Source organism: Dicentrarchus labrax, unplaced genomic scaffold, assembly GCF_905237075.1.
Source record: "Dicentrarchus labrax unplaced genomic scaffold, dlabrax2021, whole genome shotgun sequence".
In the NCBI taxonomy this organism is placed as follows: domain Eukaryota; kingdom Metazoa; phylum Chordata; class Actinopteri; family Moronidae; genus Dicentrarchus; species Dicentrarchus labrax.
Genome location: NW_026136720.1, coordinates 24,554,038 through 24,580,324, shown reverse-complemented (window position 1 = coordinate 24,580,324; position 26,287 = coordinate 24,554,038). Strand labels below are relative to the sequence as shown.

At 38.8% G+C, this 26,287-nt stretch overlaps 1 protein-coding gene across 8 annotated transcripts in view; it reads right to left on the bottom strand.

Annotated features, from left to right (window-relative positions):
• The window catches only part of cadps2 (Ca++-dependent secretion activator 2), a 200,163-nt gene that overhangs the window by 58,123 nt on the left and 115,753 nt on the right, over positions 1–26,287 (bottom strand). For all 8 annotated transcript variants that reach the window (XM_051382486.1, XM_051382489.1, XM_051382485.1 and 5 more), the window contains exons 12-14: positions 25,012–25,148; positions 11,555–11,742; positions 1,457–1,558 (exon numbers count right to left, since the gene is read on the bottom strand). In XM_051382486.1, coding sequence (XP_051238446.1) covers positions 1,457–1,558; positions 11,555–11,742; positions 25,012–25,148 — 427 coding nt within the window. The remainder of the gene's footprint in view (positions 1–1,456; positions 1,559–11,554; positions 11,743–25,011; positions 25,149–26,287) is intronic.

Below are 26,287 nucleotides of genomic sequence, written 5' to 3'. Positions count from 1 at the left end.
AATAAGCAGGTCCCACCTACATTTCTCTTTAGTTCTGGAGACTCTACATGTTGGTGGTTAAAACCAAAGATGAATAACTACTTGTAAATTCAAACAGTGATTAGGTAATCTTTAGATAATCTCCTTTCTGTGTAAGAAAGAATAATTATCATTAAATGCAGGAAAACGAGCAGCTGTAGTTAGAATTTATAACCATAAATGAATCTTTAGCGGCTGAGCTCAGCTTTAATCTAACTAAACTGTGGAAATCCTGGTCTTGTCTGGGGGACATTAGTATAATCCCAGAATTGTTCCAGGCCTTTGTTTACCAGCATTAGCCTCTTGTTGAGGTGAGTTAGTAATGACTCCCGCTGATCGACTCCCCCCTCGGCCCACCCCCACCATCCTCTCTGGGGCCAGATGGAAGGCCCCCTCTCAGGCGTGAAGGGTTTAAAGAGCTGGGCTTTGGGACAGTTAATGGCACAGGTCCATTCAGACGAGTGTTGCTCAAGGTCTCGGGGCTGTCGCTTTCACACCATGCTCACAATGTGTTCACACAGCAGCGGCGGCACTGAATAGCAGCACGCAGATGCAGGGAGGTCTCATCAGCCGCCGCCGATGCATATCCTGCACCTGTTGTGTGTTGCTGATGGGGCTAAAAATACCCAGACTGCCTGGGTTTATTGTGATGGAGTTAAAGGAGCATACCGGTGGTTTTAAAGGTTTTGGGCATTTTCACTTTTCATCAGCATTTACAGCTTGTGTTAACATTCGCTAAGTAACATTATAGATATGAGTTAAAGCAGCAGAGACTTATTAAAGCAATCTGCATTTAAAGGGTCAGTTAATCCAAGAAGATGTTTTTAATTGGAGCAGATGAAAGTGTTAAGAATCCCTTCCAGAGTTATGACTATCTGTGGATCATGGACAGCTTTTATTTTCTGTTCACTAATGAGCATCATCCCTGACGAACCCATCAAATAGATGAGGATACTGAGTTTATTTACATGCACATTAGTATCTTGGTTTTCGTTCCATTTGGCATATAACAATTTCATGGAACACCCTGGTTATTCACATTTAAGGGATTTTAAAATTATGCAGGTTCTTGATTATCTGTGTTGGACTACTCTGTAGCATATCATGGTTTCTGATTCAATTTGATATGATGTTAAACATAACGAGGATAATTCAAAACCTGATTATAACCAAGAAACTATTGTAAGTAAACACACTTAATATCTCTGTAAGAGGAGTTGTTGCTGTCAATGTAATTTTTCAGCGTTTTGGGCAGCTCAAACTATCTTCCATTCCCCTCCATTTTATTACCTAGAAAATGAAATCCAAACTATCTGTATGGATTGATGAACTAATGGAGAAGTGAAAAAAACAACAAGTCTACTAATTGATTTCTGCACAGTACAGAAATGAATGAGATTTCTGTTGTTTTGGGATTCGGATGAGAAGATGTTCATACCTAAAATGTGTGATCTGGTTCTCCAGAAGAGTCATTAGCCGACTCCTGATGGCCTCAAAGTGCTCTTTTTCCTCCACGGTCACCGTCCCCATCCCATCAGGCCTGAAATGACAGAAAAATCCGACACAGGACACAGTCAGCTGACTTTCATCTTTACGTCTTGGCTACAGATCATAAGCTGAAGGTTATAAAGTAGTATGGTTTTTCAAGATGACCAACTGCTGATGGGAATGTGATGTTATGATACCCACAATGAAAACCAGTGTTTTCAAACATTAAAGGCCCATTACTAATACAATTATAAAGAGGGTTGCAATATCCTGTACTATGTTTCACACAGTAAATTTACATGTACATTCCCAAAGCACTAATTTCATTAGTACAAGTAGTACAATCAGCCACCCAATTATGTTCACATGCTGGGTCTATTTTGTGCGCATCTCTGACACATGAAATGCACCTGTGAATGTATATTAATTAATTCCGATGTCTGTGAAGCAGTAGAGGGAATGCTGCTGTTTTCCTTCCGGTAATATTCACTATTCAGGAGATACACATACAAAATTAAGTGCTGCATACGGTGTTAAAATCGGTACAGACACAAAGTATCTGTTGCTACATTGCTCAGAAATGAGCTGAAAAAAGGTGCCCCAGTATCCTACCTGGGAAAGTGGGTAACTATGAAACTATGGTGGCTGTGAAATGTGCAAAAAACACAAATACCCCTATCTAAAGCCAGTGTTTGGTTTATCCCTGTTAGACTACTGTAGAAACATGGCAGTTCAACATGGCAGCCTCCACTGAAGCAACCCGCGGCATCAGAGATAAAACGAACACAACTGTTTTTATTTTCAGGTGATCATACACTAATGAAAACATACCTATGAATATTATATTCCATTTCTGCCAGATCCTCCTGAATGTTACACACTGGACCTTTCATGATGACTAAGTGCAATGTGAGTATTTTGTCCTCCTTGACTTGAAATTTTGATAGTTGCTGACCAGATCTCCAGAGCTGCTTCTTTCAGGACAGGGAGGTTCTAAGTCTTGTCCTATCTTGGCTCTGTACTGTCAAACTGCTTGATTTTATCCTTAATCAAAAGATTGGTAGATGAATCTGAGGAATCTGTTGTTAAGCAACATTACAATCACTTGCACTCTTAATCCTTATGATAAACAAAATACAGCAATATAATGTTTGGTTATGGTAATCCGTTACATAGTGGAAAAAATAGCTTGCCATTGGAAATTTTGCATGATTTTTTGATGATAGCTATGCAACCCAACTGCCACTGGGAAATGTACTTGAACTAGCAGCATTGCTACATGTAACGCTGCTACCCCTAAACATTGTTGAAATGTGTGTGCTGAAAAACAGACAGCTTAAAGACGCTCTACTTTATGTGGACACTTGAACTATGCTGAATACTTTGGAGCGCAACACAGTTGCTTCCAGTTGGGCCTGAAGGAAATGATTGGCTGTGCTTATTACAGGCTTGTGACTGCTACAGATAGGGTTTTTTTTTTAATTATCAATGAATCATTCAATCAAACTAGGGTTGACAGATAAGGAGGAGGAGTAATCGAGAAAGCGTCCATAATCCTAACCTAACCAACCAAACCAACAAACAGTAGCCAGTCAGAGGCAGAGTTAATTCAAAAAAAGGGATTTATTAATCTCATATTGTGCCTGACTTTAGTGGATCATAAAATATTGGGAGTGGAATTAATCTGTAACTGCTCTGGTTAAGATTCAACTAAACTTTTCGATGGAGGCCAAAATGTTGCCTGCAACAGACTAGGTAAGGCTTGTTTTTAGCCCAGCTGATTGCCGGAAACGCCTTTCACAAATCTAATCGTGAAATGGCAAATACTGCACTCCTAATGGTCGGTTAAGAGGAGTGAGGAAACAGCAATCATGGCAGTATAAAACTTGTGAATCACTGCAACCACGAAGGGTCCTTGAGCATTGTCGTACATGTGCACAAAACACTTTACTAATTGGTCCAGTAGTATTCGAGATAAGGTGAGGACAGATACCCACAAAAAGACACACAGACACATGACGAAATCATGCATTTGGTGGACATAATTAATTTGTAAATGTGAACTGTATTTCTGTAAATAAAGAAAATGTGCATTTATTTTGAATATAGTATGTAAATATAAAAAAAATCTAAAATATACTTTATATATTAACCTCTTTCACTTCATCAGTCCATACAATACAGCCATTTTTGTATTTTTTGTTTTGTTTTGTTTTGATTTAGAAGTTTATGAAGTCTTAGAACATTATAGTTGAAGTATTGTTATTGCCATTCCCCATGCTCAATTACAATATGTCTCATAAGCTGTTGCAGCCATTTTTGGGCTGATACCAATTGTTACACAGATTTGGTGCAAAATGGAATAAAAAACAACAACTTCTAAATACCACATTAAGACACCAAGACCTCGAGGAACACCACAGAAAAAGCCGTGCTATGATTTGGTGTAAAAAAATTTGACATGGAGATTTCTGTAAGAATTGAAAATAAAGGGCCAGTTCTCTATTCAACTGAATAAACTATAGCCAGTATTTGAGAATTTGAAATATCAAAAACATGAAATCCAGAGACAGAATCTTTGATATTCTATTGGCACTTGAGGACAGAACCCCTCTTCAGGGACGCACATAAGGGGTTAAAAAGGGGAAAGCTTTCTTGGGCCACTGGGGGAAGTGCAGATGCAATAATAAAGTTCATCTTAAATATAAGCAATGTTAAGAAAATGTTATTTTTAACAAAATTACTTAGCATTTAATTGATATTAATTCAACAGAAATAAACATGTTAATTATTGTTGCTTTAGTAAAATGTAGTCTGTTTCAGAATGCAAACCATCTCTCCTGAAAATTGGATGAGACTTTTTTGTAAACAACATCAAAATGTCAAAAGTGCACCACAGGCGGCTGGCCACATGAGCAAAGAAATGTACTGATCTGAAGTTATCTACTAGCCAATGTAGGGAGTGAATTTCCTTGCTATCCAGGACCTGCACATAAATTATGCTGCTAGAAAAGAAAGGAGAAGAAAAAGAGGGAGCAGGCACGAGCTTTAGACACAAATAATAATGGAATGACCAACTTTTTCCAGTCACCTAGAACGCTACAGCTAACATTACTAGCAAAAAGGCAGCTAGCATTAGTGAAGCCAGTAAAGTGGCCGCTACCTAAATGTGCCTATGTGGCCCTTGTCACTCGTTAATCTCTCAGTTTACATATATGTGCTAATGTCGGAGAGAGCATGCACATGCGCTGATATGCAAAGCAGATTTGGGGAGGACCCATTCACCCATGGCGGAGCAGCCATTTATGTGGGCGGGCCTGTCCTTCTTTAACAAGACCTCCTCACTGCAAATACAAAGACATTTCTACGTAAGAACCTTGCACCAACTGAAGGTCCTAAACATCAAGAATTTAGAGACACATAGAGGGGAGGTCGAGTCAGTTCAGGAATCTTCATTTGTTTTCCATATGAAAGCATCGAAGAAAGAAGAAAACTAAAATGGAACAAAATGTGAAGCCTTACAGAACAGCTCAGACTATTTTTCTGTCTTTGGTTTCGTTCTCACTCTGACAAGTTTGACTGGCTTGTTTTCACCAAACTAACTGATAAAGCAGCCAAACTCTCCACACTGACCTCAGAGTCAACCAATCAAACAGAGCTGCTCAGGCTCCTCTTCCTCCTCCACAACTCATCCGGCCAGCAGGAGGAGAATCGACAAAGAAAAAAACTGTTAGTTGAGCGCTTCATTAATGTTTGTAAAGCTTTCATTCCCTTCTTGCCTTCGTCTGAATAGGCACTCTGGCGAAAAAGGGGAAAAAATGCAATCAGTACCCAGAGCGACCAGCCTTGACTTTCTGGGCTTTCTCTGTGTAGCTGAAAGAGAAAAGCACCCTCTCCAAACGGCACTTGCGGTCGCTGGAGGGAAGAAGCGAGGAGGTTGTCTGTTAATGAGTTGTTCTTATAAAAGCCTTCACTGGTTCAGCCCCTGACCGCCGTGCCTCGAGTACCAACAACTCTGCAGAGCTCCTTGCAGCATGTTTCTGGTTCTCCAAAGTCGAAAATAAAAACATGACGAGAAAGGAGAAGCAGCAGAGCGTCTGACGCAATGCAGAAATGGAGTTAGATGGGATGAGGATACTATACAGCCACTGATTAACTTCCTCTGAATCCTAATTATGGAAACAATCACTTTATTCAACCAGGAGGGTGAATCACTGAGAATAAAGAAAATTCAGCATAGAGAAAAGTAATTAACCAAAATGCCGCCTCGTAATAATTAAAACAAATAAACAAAAAATAAGAAATAATAAGAAAAAACAAAAACACACATGTACGTGTAGTGCTACGATATAGTGTCATATAATCAGAGGATGAAAATAAAATCATAATATTATAGAACTAGTAATGTAATGGAAGTAGAAAAAATAAGAGAATAATGCAAAATTACATAAAACAAGATACAAGATGGTTACATCAAAAAATAGAATGACCTAAAATTGAACAAAATATATGTATAAAAAAACATACATGAATTGCATGTAGAAACAACATTTAAAAATGAATACAATTTCAGAAAGTTGCAAAAAATAAAATAAATAAAGCAAATTAAAATGAAATATAAATCATATAATATAAAAATGCAGTCAAATGATGTTATATATAGCATATAAGATTAAATAAATCTTCATAAAATTTAATTATATATAAAAACATAAAAATAGGATAATAAAAATACATAAAATAAAATGATATAAAATGTTTCATACAATAACAAAATAAAATTATATAAATAAAACAAAAAATAAAATAAACAAGATAAAAGAAAATACAAATATTTAAAATTGAACAAAAAATGTCTGAAAGCAAACAGGCTTAAGTAAAATTTTTTTGCATATTACGTTTCCTGACAAAACTTTCTGAGGAGTATTTCTCAGAAGAGGTTGGTGTTTGGAGGGTGCAGGTTGTAGATGAGGAGCAGGATGACAACAGGAAAAGGTCATGTATTGTGTGAGAACATCAGCGCCTCTCTTCAGTTCCACTCTACTCAATTTGTTCTGTAATGAGAGGCAGCTTTCTCTGCACAACAGCACTTGTTAGCACAACTTCTAAACCCTGTTGTTCCCCAAATCTGTCAATTCATTACCACCCCCACCCCCCTCATCACACCCCCTCCACTTCCCACAACCCCTATTTAACAAGCACCAGTTAATCCCGAGGGAACATAAAGCAGACTTGTTGGGAGGAGCGTGTGTGCTCACTCATGTAAAGGGAAGAAAAGCCTGCATTCATGTCGGAGCAGCCAAGGGCCTTGCTGCGCTCTGGGCCCCTGCATAGACAAATGAAGACGTGAAGACTGAGCAAGGTGTTCGATGGATGGATGGATGGATGTAGAGATGGATGTAGAGATGGATGGATGGATGGCCTGAGGCTCCAAGCCCTCACAGTTAATGCCAGCTGTCCTGTAATCCTTAATGTTCACCTTCCTCAAACAATAAGTTTTCGTTGCCATGTGCAGCGAGGTGGCAGAAAATAAAACTGACTGATCAGTTTTGCAGCTCTCATGTTACTTTTTACACTGTGGTTCAGTGTACAAGGGGTGGAGCTGAATTTTTACTATTTTTAGAGCAAGAAACTTTCATTTATTGCATCTTTTTTCTAAAAGATATTAGAGTGAGTTAAAATTCTTCAAATTAAGAATTCTGCACACTGTCAAAACTTCAGTTTAATTTATTAGGCTACATATATTCATCAGCATTCATTAGCTTCAGTCAATCAATCAATCAATCAATCAATTCCCATTCAGTTGGAAAAGTAGAAATCTAATAGTAATTATTCTCATCACAGATTAGTCTCCTGATTACTGTTTTAATTAATTATTTTGTCTATAAAATGTTAGAAAAAATAGAAATCATTATTTTTAAAGGGAAATCTTCAAATGTCTTATTTTGTCTGACCAACAGTCCAAAATATTCCATTTACAATGGTATAGGAAAGTATAAGAAGCAGGAAACTGATCAAAAAAATCAGTTGCTGATACATTTCTGTTGATAGAATCAACTATCAATTATCAAAATGGTTTCAGCTCTAAAAATGACCCTATGTGCTCACAATGTGGAGGAATTTTCTTTAGATTTTTCATTAAACAATTACCCTTTAGACTGATTTTAATCCAATCATCTTCTAAGTTTTTTGTCCCCCTTTTTTTTAAACCAAGACAGAAATTTTTTTTTTCTACACAGAAAAGCATCATCTTAAAAAAATTAACTAACACCATTTAGACTTTAATCCTGTAAACAGAAGATTTCAGATCCTTCCCTTTACATTTAAATGGTTAAAATGACTACAAATGCAGAGTTTCCCACATAATTATAATGTATTTGCCCCCCGGGGTGACCATACCTGGGAAACTCCAACTCAAAAAATAGAAAAAGACCTTTTGTCTTAAGGTGGCGGTTTATAGAACCAATCTGTGCAATTATAGATCACGATGCTCTCAGATTTTTATTTGAAATTACCTGCTTTTGAGTGAGTGAAACACTGATTAATTTAAAATGACAGTCTAATGTCTGGGAATATGTAAAATGAGTGACTGGAGAAGTAATCAAACAAAGTTGCACATGAACACACCATTTCAGCAGACGTTTTATCAGTCTGCAGTTCATGCTGCATTTCTATGGGGAAATGTAAGCACTGAAAAATCTTATTTTTTATGGGGTGAAGGTGGTTGCTCAAATCAATTTAGTGTGTTAGAAGCTGAAATATTTTTCTTAGATCATCACAAAGAGCTCACCAAGAGCTTTCAGACGATATGTGAAACTCAATCTTCCCCCAAATGTCGCTCACACCTTCCACTTCCTCTGAATTGATTTACAGCAGAAAAAAAATCGGAAGGAACAAGTTGGCTGGAAGCCAGACGCAAAATGCAGCAAGTGCATTAAAACACAACACAGTGTGGTGTTTGGTTTGTTAGATGTCCTTACTGTGCCATTAAATCCAGTCAGATGTGTGTTCATGCTTGGGCTCACACGGCCGAGTGGGGAGCGATGCGACAGCTTGTCGGGGTTCAGACACATTGTTGCTGCTAAATGAAGCGAGCGCTTTGGAGGCGAGGCTGCTGTCCGTGCCGTTCTGGGGCCAAGGGGGGAGGAGGAGGGGGGAGGGGTTGGGTCTGTAGACTCAGGTTTGTGTGTTTACACTCGATGGGGCTCAAGTGTAAACGATAAGTACCATATCCGCCGGCGGGATACACCATACCCTCTGGCTATTTGGTACTAATGTCAGTTGACAAGAGTCGTCATGAGTCGAACTCGGCGAGCGGCATGGCAGGGTACCGGGGTTGGACGCCACTTCACCTTAAGAGGTGTGGAAAGGAGACATTGAGTGGCAGGTGATCATGTGTGTCACCTTCCTCCTCCCACACCAGCTCTCTGGAGACGGGAGGTTGTTGTGTGAAGGGTTGGGGGAGGTAAAAGCTCCTGTCACATCCCGTGTCAGTGTAGTGTAGATGGCTCGGCAAGGAGAAGATCGGACGTGACAGGTGAGAGGGAGGCGAGCTGACCCCCCCCGGCTCTGGTAATGCTCCTTTAACCCTGATCCCAGTTCAAACGCACCCGTCTCATCAGACCCACACAGACCAGTACAAGACAAATCAAAGTGTCACAGCTCCTTCGCCTGCTCAGGTTAATAGTCACATTCACACTTACCATTTTGAAGTGTCTCATGTCCAGATAAACTCAGATACAGTTTAAAACACTTCTGTTTAAATTACAGTATTAAGTATATTCTATAAGTGTAGTACATATATACTGTACAAAAAAATGTTTATAAACTGTGTCTTAAACTACTTTGGGTGAATTGGTATCAACAATCAGATTTAAATCTCCAGTGCTTCTTGGTTGCATTTATACTTTTTATGGATAGGATCCCAAGGCACAGTCAGGGAAGGAGACCGTGCTCTTTGCAGATGACATGGTTCTGTTGGCTTCCTCAGGTGTGACATTCAGCACGGTTTGTAGTCACATGGAAAGCAGTGAGGAAGAGAGTCAGCACCTCCAAGTCTGAGGCCATGGTCCTCTGCCAGAAAAGGTAGGACTGCTCTCTCTGGGTTGGGATTGAGCTGCTGCGCCAAGTGAGTTCAACTATCTTGTGGTCTTGTTCACAAGTGAGGGCAAAATGCAGTGTGAGATCAACCAGTTGATTGATGCAGCATTTGCAGTAAAGCAGGTTTTATACCGGACTGTTGTGGGGAATCTGGAGCTGGCCGGAAGGCAAAGTTTTTGAATTATAATTTTCTCTATGTTTCAAGCCACACCTATGGTGAGGAGCTTTCGGTAGAGACCGAAAGACTGAGGTTGTAGATACAAGCGTCTGAAATGAGTTTCCTCTGCAGGGTGGCTGGTCTCACACTTAGAGATAAGGTGAAGAGCTAAGGAGGAGCTCAGAAGTCTGGAGAGAGCTACTGCTCTTTTGCTTCGAAAGGAGCCAGTTGAGGTGCACTTTGATTGCTGCTACAATGACCCAACCCTGAACAAGCAGCAGAAAATGGATGGATGGATGGATGGATTTCATTTGTTAGTTAAAAATAGTCTTTCTAGTTTGTTACTGTCACATCTTGACCAAGTTTGTAAAACAGTAAAGGAAATGCTACAGTCTTCTGCTAATATTCACTATTAAGAAAATACAGATACAGTCACTAAAACCAGTGAAGCATAGAAATAAATGTAAATGTGTTTTCAAACTGCTGTAAATCATCAAGTCTGCTAACCAAATTTCTAAACTGATTTTCGACCACAAAATCTGTCCAACAAACCTTGAAAAAAACATTCTAACATCACCCATGGGAGGCTTTCACATATCAGAAAAAATATTTACATCTTCAATCAAGGTCCAACATGTTTCTGTCAGTCGAAATGGAGTTTTCTTAAGAAAAGCACAGTCTGATACTCTAATATACCCTTGAAGTATTAGTCAAGTACTCTTCTGTTGATCATTCTGTAGCGTCTCTCTTTGTCCTCTCTGCCTCCTGACGTAGTTTTGTCTCTTCGAGCAGCCCTCCAGGGAAAACTTGAGTTCTGTAATTAAGTTTGTTTTTTTTCCACCTCCGAGCCTGCCAGCCATCCAAAACCTCCTTTTCCCATCCACACCCACTCAGGCAGCTCCAGAAGCCCTGAATGGGCATCAATTATTCAAATTAGAGGTCCAACTGACAAAAAGCCAATTCCAGTAACCCCCCCCAATTTATATCTGCCGATTTGCTGGAGAAGCTAATCATTATGCTTTCTAATTGACTAAATGAGTCGACAAAGAGAGAAAGCACAGATATCAGTAATTACTAGCCAGGGAGTCAAGCAGGGGCTGCTGGGAGTGAAGTGGAGAACTGAACTGCTGGAGTGACGCTGATGCCAACAAGTGGCTAAAAGACACTGCTGCTGCTCATATCTGGGCAGATCAGTGGAGGCCTGAAGGTGACCAAAGCTGAGCTGTCCTTAAAAGACTCTTCTCCCCCAAAAAATGAGAGCAACAGTTGTCTCAGCAAATGCCAAAAAAACAACATTTGCTTATATTCAACTGACAAAGCCCTTGAGCGGCTGTAGAAATGATGACTCTTTTCCATGTGGAGCAAAGCACGAAAACGTGTGATGTTATTAAAGAGCCACAGAGTCCGCAAAGAGAGGGAGAGGGAGTTTGGGTGAATGGTTGGGTTGTCAGATTTTAACATGGGAAATGCTCAATGCCCGTTATCCATTTCCAGCTGTCAATGTTGACTACCATGACCACAACCATTCTCGAACCATAATCAAATGGTTTAAATGTAACTATGATGACAATGGTTCCATAACAACAAAGTAGTAACTTCCAGTCCAAGACAGAATTTAAATAACCGTGCCCCCTGCATCAACCCCATTATTGCATTCCAACAACTTGACCTCTGTCTTTTTTGTTTGGCACCATTAAATGTATGCCGAATTACGCCCATAAATTACAGACAACTGTCACTGGATTACTTTGATGCTGAAGAAAACTTGAGGACATTGTGATTCTGGTGTACCTGTTTCCATGGACATGGGAGGCGCAGAAGGCATAGCTGTAGTGCAGCAGAGTGGGGTCGACCAACGCGTTGTTCTCTGAATAATCCATCAGATCCTTCAGGTAGCTCAGGTGACGGTGGCAGCCTCGAACACCATATCGAGCACAGTACTCATCCAGGACAAACACCTGACCGGGGCTGAACCAACCCTGAAGACAAAAAACACAGCACAGACAGAGAAATGTTCGTGTATTAAATAGCAATAGTCGAAAGATGACAATAAATTAGGGAAAGCGAGAGACGAGTAAAACAAAGGTCCCTGACAAGATTCAAATAGGGACAGAGTCTGTGGTTTGCATCTTCAAGCTATAATATGTAATATTTCTATGTCTAAAAACGACTTTATCCCAACAATTAATGTTCAAACCCAGAAAAAGCTTTTAATTTTATTTAGTGCATTTCATTGGTCACCTGTCAATGGTGTCATTTCTACCATACACATGTGTCTCATATCAGTGTTATGGCTGTTTACCAGAACATAAATTGACTTTTTATCCAGTTTTGAACCACATTTTTACAATATGATTTTTATATCTCAATAGTCATTTTTGACTATATATTTTAACCAGATGAAGAATTTTAGTCATCTTAGCAGCAAGTCGACTTGCAGCAACTCCAGCATGTCCTATATTTTGTGATTTGCTTTTGTTTTAATCACCACACAGAAATTATATATTGAACATTTAACTCCTAAACCACAAGGCACGACACAGATTATTTTTTCATGGGGTTTAAAAAAGAATGGAAGGAGAATGCTGCTGTTCTCCAGGAATACAGTCTATTGAAAATGGGGAGCAGTATGACTAGAGGGTATAGTCATAATTTTGGCTTAATTTTATGCCAAAGGTTCAAGTTGTCCCCCTAGAAGAGAACAACTTGGAAAGTGGCACCCAGAGGAAAGGCAATGGGTTCATTAAGATGGACTGTTGGACATCTGCTGTGAAAAAGGCTTGCTGTTGAGGGCAAACCACTAGCAGGATACAATGCACATAAATACTATCTTGAACGTAAGCCCATGCTGATGCCACCAGCAAGACATGCATCATTACAAGTGGCTGTGCCCTGTCAGGACCCTGTACACAGTATGAAAATGAAAGACAAATCTCCACTTCCTCCCTCTGGACAAAAATGAAGCCAATACATCAGGATACAGCCGCTTGAACATACATCAATGTGATGAGAATGTAAAATGACAGAACCTATATTTGGGGAAAAACGTATCTGACGTGTCCTAGGCTTTTTATTTTGGACCATGTCCCATCTGCTAATATGGAGGCGGGTTTATGATCTATATTGCTTTTGTTAAGGGGACAACTACTGCTTATTTTGTAACAAGGGTGAATCAAACCCCAAATATGTTACGATCTGGTTCAGTATCACTTAAAGCTAAATCTGATTTATTTGATCGTAAAATCCAATGTTTCTTGTCAGATATGACCAACATTTCAAGACCGGTAGACATTTTGTTTTAGGCTTGTCAGTTTTGGGGTGAGTGTTTGTGTTTGTAAAGGAATAATACAGCATCATATCATCAGATGGTCGTAGGACCAACAAAGGAGCCTGGCATTTCGGAAGGATACCCAGCTACCTGGTAAATAGGTACCTGGTCTCCACTGACAGCTGAACAACTGTCCTGAAAGATAACCATAACTCCTCCCTCACAGTTTCCTGTTACCATTGGAGACCTTAGCTTTATTTTGTTTCAGACACACAGACTGACTGGCTCCTTTAGACTGCACTGTATGTGACCATGAATAAGAAGTGATGTGCCATTAAGTTAACTCAGGAGGACAACTCAAGGAGAACTGGAGTGGCACGGCATAGCGAAATCATTTTGATCTCTTCTCTACTTCTCGATTGATCGACCAATAAATTCTTCTGTGTAAGACATCAAGGTCTCCTGAAACTTACTCAAATTACAAGTTAACCATCTCTCACCAGATCTCCATCACAACCTTTTGGCTCGGGAAACAAAAAATCCTCAATACTTTACCACAATTAAAAAGAGAAGTGTAAAGGTGAACCCTTCAACTATTAATTCTCAGCTATAGTAGAAAAAAACCAACAAAACAAAACAAAAAAACCCAGAAAGGTGTGGAACGACTGGAACATCCTGAGATGTTCATTAGTTCATTCATCCTGCATGTAATCACTAAATTAGGCATGAAACTTACAACGCTAATTAAGATTCCTCACGGAAGGAACATTAACAAATTAGCACCTCCACAGAGCTGACGCCACACACACACACACACACACACACACACACACACACACACACACACACACACACACACACACACACACACACACACTTGTGCCTCTCTGCCTGGCGACAGGCGACTCAGGAGAGAAGACGAGCTGCAAAGAAACTGTTTCATTTTACCTTTAGAGCTGTTTGTATCTGTAGTAGATTATCTGCTTTTTGAAAGCGATAGTTTCTGTAGTAAAATGACACAGAGTCTGTATTTTTTATACACTAGATATGCTATTGTTAAAAATGAGCATATTTAATTGTAAAGTGAGGGTTAATTTTTAATTAAAAAAGGGTTAAGGGTTAATTTTAATTCTAATCATAATGGAGTTCTTGAGTTAAAAATGTTGCAGAAATGTCGACGATATAAATCTATTTCAAAACCTGTCCCCAAAAACATGATTGTTATTAAGTAAACATTACTGATTTATAACTTTACATGTTGAACAGACCATGAAGTCCCTTTTTTTTTGTGATTCACATTTAATTTAAACACTTTTTTCATTAAAATGAATCTTCCAATAAATAAAGGGTTACCTGCACTCTGTTGTAACACATTTTCAGGGTGAAGTTTTAACCAAACTGGTAGAAACAAATAATCAATGATTTGGCTTTGTGCTTTCACGAGTGACTGATGGTAACGGCTGTTCTTGAAAGAAAGAAACTGAGAATTAAACTGAGAAACAGCTTAATTTAAAAGATTTGGAAGGATATTAGCTGTTTGAATAACGGGCATTTCCATTCAGTTTTATGCTTCATGTTTTTAAAATGCTGTCAATATGTGAACTATGGGATGGTTACAGTTAAACAAAGATTTGAATTAGAGTTGAACGTCTGTGACGGGATGCAAGCATACCTTTTAACTCTGACTGTAACTTCATATAAGTCTATCTCTTTCAAGACTTTTCAAGTCCATTCTGTTACCAAGTAAAGCGGAACTGTCCACACCAATTTCAGCTTAGAAATGAGAGTAAAAGTTGACTGGTTTAATGTCTCTTCAGCACTCCAAGAAACAATTTCTGTGTGTTTAACTGTATCAAAGATCATTGAAGGACTTGAAATTAGACAAGATTATTTCCAGTATTTTATGTAGACTCGCTGACATGCTGCTTCCTGTCGGGGTTAACTGGACCTGGCAGATTCCTCCTCTGCAGGCCTTTTAGTGTCTCCCCCGCCCCTCCTCCCCATCTTCCCCCCTCTGCCCCCTTCCCTCCAGTCTTCAGTTTGTTTGTCGTTTTCTTCCGTTTCTTTCTTCATTTTTCTGCCCGTCTGTGAGTTTGAGCTATTAATATCACACCACAGAGAGAGAGAGGGGCCTGTCGACGGGCGTGAAGCGACAAGATGTTCCTCTGTGACAAACAGATGGCGAACTCCAGTCTTGGCGCTGACCGCTCAATTAGCGGCTAACGAGCCGACTGCCTCGTTAGCTCAGTAAGCCGCGGCTGCACGTCTCTGTGTCAGAGCGCCAGCGTCCGCCGCCTCCCTCTGAGGAACGCCATGACCCAAAAAAAAGTGAAAGCAATGTGTGGCTCTGAAGCAGCACACACCTCGGCTTGTCACTTACATTACACACACGCTAACATGCGCCTGACAGGAAGCTGAGAGAGTAAAATGCTGAGGGTTCTTCAGGTTGTACCACAGGGTTTCTCTGACTTTTTTTGGCCCATGAAGATTTATCTAACACAGGCAAATGAAATATACAAATATAATATACAAATATCAGTGTTTGTGTCTTATCAAAAAGCTGTCCTGTCTGCAAGACAAGTGACAATGTTGGGGTCCGAACCTCCAGGTTGCTAAGGGTCTATTTTTTATTAGAAACTATCAACAGTTTCTTTGTTTTATTTGAGAGCAGCCATCAGAGCGTGCAGGTGGCTGCTCCTAATTATTTTAAAGATTCAGTTCAGAAAACTGTTCTAATTCTGGTGGGATTTGATAATTAGTCGTTGAAAATATATTTCATCCAAGCAAAATCTCTGATCATTTTCAAGTTCCGCCATCAACAGTTTAATCAATAATGACAATAATAATTAGGTGCTCTGATTTAAAAAAACATTTTTCTGGCATGTTTGCCCAGGAAAGTTTGACAGTATTTAATACAGCGACATGGATAGAACATGGATGTTAGTAGGGATCCAAGACTGACATCAAGAGTCCTGAATAAATGACAACAATGTAACTGGTCAGGCACGGTTAGAGGCAGGCAGGCAGGTCAGAGTTGGTTAGTTTCACCATTCAGGTAACTGCTAACAGTTTGTATGGTTACCTGGAGGTTAATATGCCACAAGCTCTGTTTTACAACCTGGGGGTTAGCGGGTTATAATGGTTGGAGGTAGTGATCTATAAGAATAAACTGAGAAGAGGAGGCAGAGAAAGTTACTGTTCATCTCAAAACATTTAGTCTCTCTTTAGCCCGAACAAAACCTCTCAGTTGACACATCTGTAACTGCTTGTTTCAGTCTTTCGCCTTCTGCTGCATATAGATTCTGTCACAATGAACTTCACGAAAATCTTTAACATGTGGTAAAATGTGTGTCACAGTTAAAATCTGTGGGATTATATTACTTGTAATGGTTTGTGTAATTGGTGCCTTTTTGTTTGTCTATTTTTGAGAGATTTCAGTAAAATGTATTTATGAGTTACTTAGTTCTAAGGTTCAGTCGTGAGCCATAAAACAAGTAATAAGTTGTAAGTTTGGAGCCAGAAATGTTTTAAAGGATTCCTTAACATGTGTTAAGAACATGTGAAGTTGAACATGAATATTACTATTTCCTATTTAACTATTACAATTAACTATTACTTTACTTTATGTATCCAGTGACCATATATGACTACTATTGTGCAGCCCTGACAGAGGTTTGAGCTCGTTCTTTAACACTGTTTAATCTCTGCACTTCAATATTTGTGTTTACAACACTTGCACCCTCTCAGCACACATATATCACTATCCATGTACATGTTAGCAGATATAGTTGAGAAAAATATGTTTGAGGTGATTTAGAAACAGTGTCTCCATTACACGGTCTGTCCACCAGAGAGCACTGTCAAGTTTATCTTTATACTTTAAAATGTCCCACTCACTATAAATCCTTGTCACAATCTTTAATTACCAGATTAAAAGTATGCTTCTTCAAAAGGCTGCTACACTGTCATCAGGTTTTGTTAAACCTCTTAAATCACAAAAATCTAATATCGTCTGACTCCACTTTCTAGCACCACTGACTGCTAAGTTGATGTTCATCCTGTTTAGCAGCAGAGTGATGTGTTGTTTTTCACTTGCTTAAAAACAATCATTGCATTAATCAAAAGCAGATGATACATACAAATATTGGCAAATCTCTGAAGAGTTTGCTGTTTGGCATTTTTCCTTGAGGTCAGTGGTTCATCTTTCTGTGTGAACACGGCAATGCAATCTGGAGCCTGTCCATTCTTTTTCTTCTTCAGATTCCTTTAATTAACACAAATGTATGTGAAACACTGGGAAGTGTCAGATTTAAAGGAGCGTGAAGCTGAACCGTGTGGATGCATAGATCTGAGTAATTATATTAAAGTCTTTAATGGTAGAGTTTTACATCAAGTTAATTTGACAGCTTGATGCTCAGACTGGACCGATGGAAGGAGAGGACATGTGTGGACAAAGATGGCTCAGGAGGGTTTTCTTATTGTTCAAAACTGAAGATTGAAAGGAAACCAAAGTGGATCAGTTAGGTCAAAGTTGTGTGGATTAAAAGACTGTGGAGAGGTAAATATTGATCTTCAGATGTTGTCCAGTTCAGTGCTCATGCTTTCATGACCCTTTTCCTTCTGCTTTATGACTCAGAGGTTTAGGGAGGGTAGGGGGTCCTGGGACGATGACAGGCTGCTGCCGATCAAACTCGTCATCTGACAATCCAGCTTTCCTCAGTCTTACAATGCCAAAGTTACCATAAATTCCAGGCAGAATTTTTGAGAAATGCGTAGAGATATTTTGTTTGATGGGTCTGAATGTTTAACTCATCAAGAACAACATATGAAGAACATGGCAAGAGAAAATACACATACGATAACAGAGGCAAAAACATTTTTGCTACAAACTCATTTTTAAAGTAAGAAAAAAAATGTAAAGGGATATCAACAGTTTATGGCTAAATAATTGTACAATGTACAAGGATTCAGCTGCCACTACTCTATGTCCACACAAAGACATGCTCATCACTTTCTAAAATAATCCTGAAAGATGGAAAACTGCTTGTTTCAGCTGCTCCAGGGCCACAGGCTCCCCTTACTAGTTGGAGTAATGTTTTATATTCAGTAAAATTTGTTTGAAGCAGCATTAATATTTGTTTAGCCACTTGGGGGCAACAACAAGCTGTAAACTCAACATCTGACATATTATTACCTTAGAAAGGTAGTGAAACACCTGATGAACGTACCCAATATTCAGTTCAGTTTAGTTCTGGTTTGGTCTCCACCAACTCACAAAGAATTTCTGTTGAGTGTCCACCCATAGATTAAATGACAATGTGTTCTGTGTCTACAATGTCTATTGTACTTAGGGGACTCTCAGAAATGTATTTTGTATAAGTTTTGGGGGCTTTTTTTAGCCTTTATTCAAGAGGAAGTCCAAACCAGAGCTAGAAGGAGAATGAATATAGGACATCAGATTGATGGATGGTTCTACAAGATTAAAAATGCTTTGGACAAAGTGACCCTTGTGAAAGACTGATAAGCCTGTGAGTTGGCCATTCAAACACCTGCAAGCATACTTTCTTGTAGATTACCGTGTAATGTGAATGGATAATGCAACTGTTACTGTGAAAACTTGTCATCATTGTCCCTTACAGTTCCAGTGTGTAACATTTAGGAGGATCTATTTTAAAAAATGGATGCCATATTTCTACAGAAGCCCCAAAGGGACAAACCAAACACTGGCTCTTTCGTGCGATTCAAGGCCACTTAGGGCTGCTCGATTATGGAAAAATCATAATCACGATTATTTGGGTCAAAATTGAAATCACGATTATTAAAACAATTCTTTTTTTTAACTTCAGAAACGTCCTGCATTTATTGGGATTTGTCAAAAACACTTTGCAAGGAAGTCCTCAGTTACACTTTCCTTTCCCCATAAACATTTGTAAGTCTCCGCGTTACCTGTTCAAACGAAAACAACAGGAGAAGACTGCAACTAGTGTCGCGACTACCAGCGCAAGTATAAATAGTTATGGCGCTCCCGTGACTTCACATTGTCGCGCGACAGGTCGGGAACGGCAAGTATACCGAGCGCATGACTCATGTGCAGTGCATGCTGTGGGGGAGGGACGGAAATACGCATGCGCGAAATACGCAGACTGTTTCACAACAGAAAATGAAAAAAAAATTGTTTCCCCCCGATTTTATTAGTTTTGAGATGGTTTGGCCCCAAAATCGTAATCATGATCAAATTTCGATTAATTGAGCAGCCTTAAGGCCACTGTAGTTTCTCCTCTGCGCTTGGAAGGGGAGGGTAAAGCGAGGGAGTTCCAATCTGCAACTACACAGCTAGACGTCACTAAATCCAACAACACTGGACCTTTAAACTGCCGGACTCAAGGACTGTGATATTCATACTGAACTTCCTGGATCATGTTTCATCCTCCCACCTGTTCCTGAAACCACATTCCCACACCAACGTAGCCCCTTGGATTTTAAAACTAGGGCTTTACCGAAGGGCTGTTTTTGGTTTAAATGGCACATTAGGCAGAATTTATTTTGGGTCGAAATGTTGTATTTTACTAATTGAATGCCCACTTTGTGTGATATGAAGACTTTTGTTCTTTCTTTATATGACAATAACTTTCACTCATACCACCTACATGGATGAAGATATGTCAGAAAACCATTTCACCTGGAACTCAGTGCTCCATCAGCAGCTTCACAGGGGGATTTAACCCTTCAATCATCAGTGGGAACTACACTGATCCCGTTAGCAGGACTCTGGGCCCCAGCTACAAACCAAATTTCTGCCTAATTACTGTTGTTGTTGTTGGGTTCAACTCTTTGTGAATAAAATATGACCCCGTCTATGACATGAATCCAAGCCACTTCTCAACAGATGTCCCCCACGCCGAGGCACTGGCCTTCTCTTTGGTGAAAAGAGGCTCAGGCTGGAACACAAAGCCCTTGAGTTTTCACAAAAGGCTGAGGAGAGGGGGCTGGAGGGGCGGTGTGAATGGATCGGTCTAATTGCAGAGCTAGAAGGAGTCCTGGTGAGGCAGGTAGAGAAATGAAAGAAGCACAGATGTCACTCTGAACATCTCATTCTGCTGCTTTTAGAAGACGAGAACACAACGCAACACGTCAGGATGAGCTGACTCCTCAACATCTGTCTTAGTATATGTTTCAGTGGAGGGTTTTAGTGTCTGATGATGGTGTACATTCTATTATACAGCACACGATTTGGCCCACACCACAGAACCAAAACTGCTCTGTTAAGTTCCTGAATTACATCCACTTAAACACAGACAATAGAAAAGTTTCAGTTTTGGTGTTTTTAGATCTTGCTGCATTTGACACCGTCAACCACCACATATTACTAGACAGACTGGAACAATGGGTGGGGCTTTCTGGCACAGGGCTTAAATGATCTGAATCATATTTGAAGGGCTGGGACTACTTTGTGTTAATTGGTAATTGCACTTCTAAGTGCAGACAAATGATGTGGAGTTCTCCAAGGCTCCATTCTGAGGCCTCTTCTGTTCTAACATCTACATGCTCCCACTAGATTATGGAAAACAACAACATATCTTACATAAGTGTGCAGGCAACACACAGATTTATAAATGGTCCCATTCAAGCACAGAGTAAATGCAGTGATAAGTCAATGATTATATATACCAAAATTATGTCAAGTTAAACAAAACTTTAATATTATACTGAGCTCTTTACAGGTCTCTAAAAAGTCAATCAGATGGTTGCATGCTGATCTTTACACTGGCTTCCTGGTGTTATTTTGAAATGCTATTGTTTTTTTTTTAATAAAGAACTGGTTGGTTTAGGGCCAAAATGTATTTCTGATCTGCTGCTACATTATGAACTGTCCAGACTAAACACAGGAAAGCAGCATTACATTTTATGCACCACATATCTGGAACAAACTTCCAGAAAACTTGAGATCTGATCTGTCAGAGCTTGTTTAAATCAGGGCTTAAAACTTTCCTATAGGCTTATGCTTTTCATTAGAATAAAGTTGGGATCAGTTATTCATATCTTGCACTGCAGCTGCACTGTCATTCTTTCTACTTAAATTATTCTCTACTTTTTTAAGTTGTCTTCTTCTATTTTAGCTTGTTTTTTTTGTCTTACTATTTTTGAAATCCTATTAATTTGCGTTACGTTGTCTTTTTTATATTGCCTTGTGTTTCTTTCATATAATTTCTTAAAGCCTTTCATGACTTATGTAAAGCCCTTTGAACTACTGAAAGGAACTGTACTTGCCTTGCTAATCAAAATTTACATCAGACACCAGAAATCAGTGGTGCACACTGAAGTGACCGTGTTTGATCCACAGCAGCTCCAACCGTTATTACAGCATAACTGTCCTCAGACTGAGCCGTCCTTTTAGCTGACAGAGAAACTGTCTTCACCAAGCTGACTAAAATTGGAAATCCAATGGACAGTATCTGTTTTACAGTAGGCTCTATAAAGAGTAGTCAGGAAGAGAACAGCGTGGTTTTTATTGATTATCGATTTATTGATTTTATTTTCCCACCCACTGTAGTTCTATGACACTCAGGGGCTGTGATCGATCAGTATGGATATGTTCAATAATAAAGAGTTGGAGATTTGTGGTAATTAAATAGCTGCCTGTGAAAATTACACTTCACTAAAATAAACCTCCATACATTTGTAAAAAGCCAAGTCTATCTGTAGTTTGTGACAGAGGTCAAAAACAGTCCAGTGGTTTGCCTTTAGACTATATCCATATGAATGTGGATAAAGTTAACAAAACACTGATTGCATGTGTGAAGGAAATACACACACATTAGTGTTTACAGGTCTGTTCTTATTCCACATCAAAACAACAGAAAAACAACAACCAAATGACTTAATTTTCCTTCTCTTGGTTGCCATCTTGTGTCAGGAGTGGAACCAAGCGCTCAGTCTAAAAAAAGTCTCAAGTCAAATTGCTGTAACCACAAGTGGATCTAACGTAATGTCTACTCAGCTGGTTCATGCTGCGTCTTCATAAACAAATGCACAAGCAGAATAACTATATATTAAATGTGTGTGGAATGTGAAGGCCTTCCTGTCATTGTTTTGTGTCTTTTATTGTTTCAGGACTTGAATATACTGTTTTCAATTATGTCAAGTCCAAGTAATTTTCAAGTATAAAACAGTGATTGTACTGATCTGGGTTCATAAATGTCTGGAACAGGAACTCTTGTGCAGCTGCATTGAAACATGAACATGACCACACTACAATCAAGGCTGGTGTACAGAAAGCTTCAAGCACTAGAGTGAAAATATAAAAGCAAATGTGAATCATAGTTTGGGGTTCATGGTTCTTGCTTTGCACGCAACACAAAAACACTCACCCCCCCGACCACCCCCCTCCACACACTTATTTTGGCTTCACTTCTCCTCTCTACCCCCATCCATTGAGTCAGCCCAGCAGTCGTCTATAAGGGTCATTTTCCTATTTGGAAAGTATTGATTAGAGCGTTTATACCCTCAATCAGTGTGAGAGAGCCCCCCAGGCTTAACACAGAGAGAGAGAAAGAGGGGGGGAGAGAGAGAGACACACACGGCTGTGAATGACCTGAGAGACAAGACAAGGAGAGCAATCTATACAGTTAAAACAAACATCAAAAAAAGACATTACAATTTGGTTAAAATTCTAAATTCAATTCAGTCATAGAAACCATTGCTCTGTGTTGCAGTAAATCAAAACACTTTGTGTGGATTCAGAAAAAACACGAATAATGCCTGCTGAGAAGCCAAATTATAAATGAATCCAAATTAAAAGTGAAAAAAGAGCCATCAAATTCTACAATCACCTGAAAACAATCAACCCATCAACATTCCACCACAAAGCCCTAAAAGACCAAGAGATGAACCAGGAAAAGAGCCAACTAGTCCTGACACTCTCTATCAACCCTAAAGAGCCTCAGCCCAGCCCACAGACAATACCACAAAAACTCATAGTAAAATGAAGTGTTATCTAGCCCTAAACCAACAGTACACAGCGTGACTGATGAGATATTGAGAAAGACACAAGGTACAGACTCAGAGAACACCAGGCTGGTCATCATAGACAGACCTGCTGACAAGGGACGACAGGCTGTGTTCACGGTGCACACAGAAAACAGTGGAGACAGAGTCACTTTTTTTTTTTGCTACACTGCAACAAATATGCTGAAATTAGAGCATTATTCTTTCCCCAAATTCTACACAGATATAAAAAATTTGAAAAACAGAAAGGGACAAACTAAAATACTAGTTAGATGAAAGAGAAAATTGCAGCATATCAGCAGCTAAATATCTGGCCTCTTGCCACAACCTGAGGGACATCCACCACCAGACTTCATACTGGTTCTTCTTTTTGTGATCAAGTTTGTCTGTTTACTTGTTGATATCAATTGTCATATTGGTGTTACAATGTCCTATTTATTAGGGTTTGTGACTGTACAAATATGTATACATTTATCATTATTATTGTTGTTATAACTGTTGTGTTGTCATTATTATTTATTTATTACTGACATGACTGCTGATGATTACTATGATTATCATTAATATTGGTTTGACAATAATTGGTCTTTAAACCTCATTAAATTTAAATTTAAATTTAGAGAGACAGGGAGAGGGAACAGATAATCTTATTATGCTGTTCGACTAATAGACTAATGGCGGTCTTGTATTATCTCTACTATTATCATTTCTTTATTTTATCATCAGTCGATTAAGACTTTTCATTGTTTTTGTTTGTCTTGTATTGTTAAAGTCTATAGGCCTACATATATTAATAGAATTTGATTGTATTATCCATTTTATTCTATCAAAGGCAGAATGAGTAGGGTTTGTGTTGGCTCTCCTCCCTTGCTCAACGGCTCCTCTTGGGTGTGTTCTTATGATCTGGTACCTGGTCGCTATACGTTTTTTAAGAGTCTCACCCTCACACCCTGCGCGCTGTTATTGGCTGGAATGTTATCGCCAAGAAACTTCCCGAACACGGCAAATAAAGAAAATACAGGGTCTCTGCTGAGACAGACACTCCTAGTGGGTCATTGTTTTATTGTTCTTTTTAGATAAATCATTCTCACTCTGCCTTTAACTAATATTTTTATATTTGTCAATTTCCTTTCTTAACATTGTCTCTCACATACGTATAATGTTGCTTTGGCAACACATATCAATTGTCATGCCAATGAAGCCTAGTGAATTGAACTGAATTGAAATTAAGACAGAGGGAGAGAGAGCTCTGTCTCTCTCACATCTTCAAACTGCTGAAAAGTTAGAAGTTTCTTCATGTTTTTTTGTCATTCTTTGCCTAATTGGTCATCGGTACAATTTATTTAACTTGAACTAAAAATGAATGTCATTATTACCACCAAACAGTCCAAAACTGAGAGATATTTAGTTTACTATCATAGAAGAAGCAACCAAAGCAAATAATAAGCGAATTTGATAATTATCGAAATGGTTGCTGAATAACTTTCTGTTGATCGACTGATAGATTAATTTACTGTCTATATATATTTTTAAACACTCACAGCTTAGCAGAATTTCTTAGAACTACTGTGTGTACTGTGAAACATTTACAAGTGTAAATGCAGTTGATGGAGACTAAATCACTTTGCAATAAACTGTACAGTATGTATTGGCTAAATTCTATTTAAAAAAATATCAAATTTTCAGTCCTCCAAGTGTTACATTTCTATGATTTATTGGTTTAAAGTTATTTTGTCTTATATTTAAGAATTATACATTTTTATAATGATCTCCTGTCCAGGAAACAAGTTGCAGCTTGCATTTCAAGTTATCGTAAATAGTGAGCAAAGAACAGAGAACCGGCTTCAGAAACTCATCCTCAGTCCGGCCACCCAGTTTGACTGACAGCACATTTCTGATCGTGTCAATGAGCTGACAACACAGACATCAAGATAAAATCAGGAGTGTGTCAGGTTATGACTTCGTGTTGACGTACCAGGCAGGAGAAGGAGTCGTTCATGCGGTGCTGCAGAGTGTTTTTCTGTAAAATGGTGAACAGGGCGGCGTGGTCGAAGCGACACGGAGCTGCAGAGATCAGCTCCTCCACCCCCTGGCGCTGAGATGGATCCAGACCTGAACACAGAATTATTATTATTTTTTTTAATACAGTATGGCTGAGAGGAGGAGCAGGTTTATAACATGTAACACCTTTAATGCACATATGTCTGTATTGTTTTAAGACTGACTTAAAAAAATCTGAACTGAGCATTTAGCTCTATGTCTCATTACATAAAGGAAACACTAGCACTACTTAATCTATATTGCCCGTAAGCAAATTCAATTTAGTCCCGAAAAGTTGATTTAAATTATTTGAAATTTTAACAGAATTCATTCCGACTCCTCACATGTAGGACTTTAAAAGGTCCAGTGTGGCTGGCTGTAGGTAGGGCCTTTTGAGGTTTTTGTGGCCTCTGTAGTTTCGAGCGCTATTCAGTTGGTTGCAACTTATCTCGTTGCCATCTAATGCGGCCAGTAAATCTTACATACTGGTCCTTTAAAAAGAAAAAGTTTGAAATTTTAGATTGAAGTTAAAACACCACCATCACGGCCCCTGGTTTTAATCATCATTATTTTGGATCCGACTTCATCAAGCTGTACAAATTTTAGTGAGAAGAAGAAGAAGAAGAAAATAGAATAACAGAGTAAGAAACATTGTTAATTTATCACAAAATCAGGTTTGGAGAAATAAATCCTTTAAAATTCACATTTAAAAGATAGATATAAAAAAATCCTATTACATTGGTTTTGAACTTTCTCTTTCTCTTTTTTATATCAAAATAAATCAATTGCTTGCTCTGGTTCTATTATAAATGTAATACAAAATGTAAAATTTTTGGATTGTAGGATAACTGGCACTGACATTGATCATGAATTGTCTCTGTTTGTAAAACAGTTTGTTCTGTTCATTACAGACTTAAATCTTTACAAACCAACATTTTACAAAACTTGAACAGCTGAAGGATTAACTAATGTTATTGTGACAACAAACGGCCATCATTTCAAAGTGTATGAAGGATCTTTTCCTGTATTTTGGTGAAACCTTTAAAGCTGTAGCAGGTATAGACAATTGCTATGATGCTTCCATCTAGAGAACGGTTTCTATATTTGAACATATGAAAAATAGTAAAACTACTAAAATAGTAAAAATGGAGTCATTCACCTCAATGTCATAATGTAAAATCGACTTCTCTAGATGAAGGACTGCACTGATA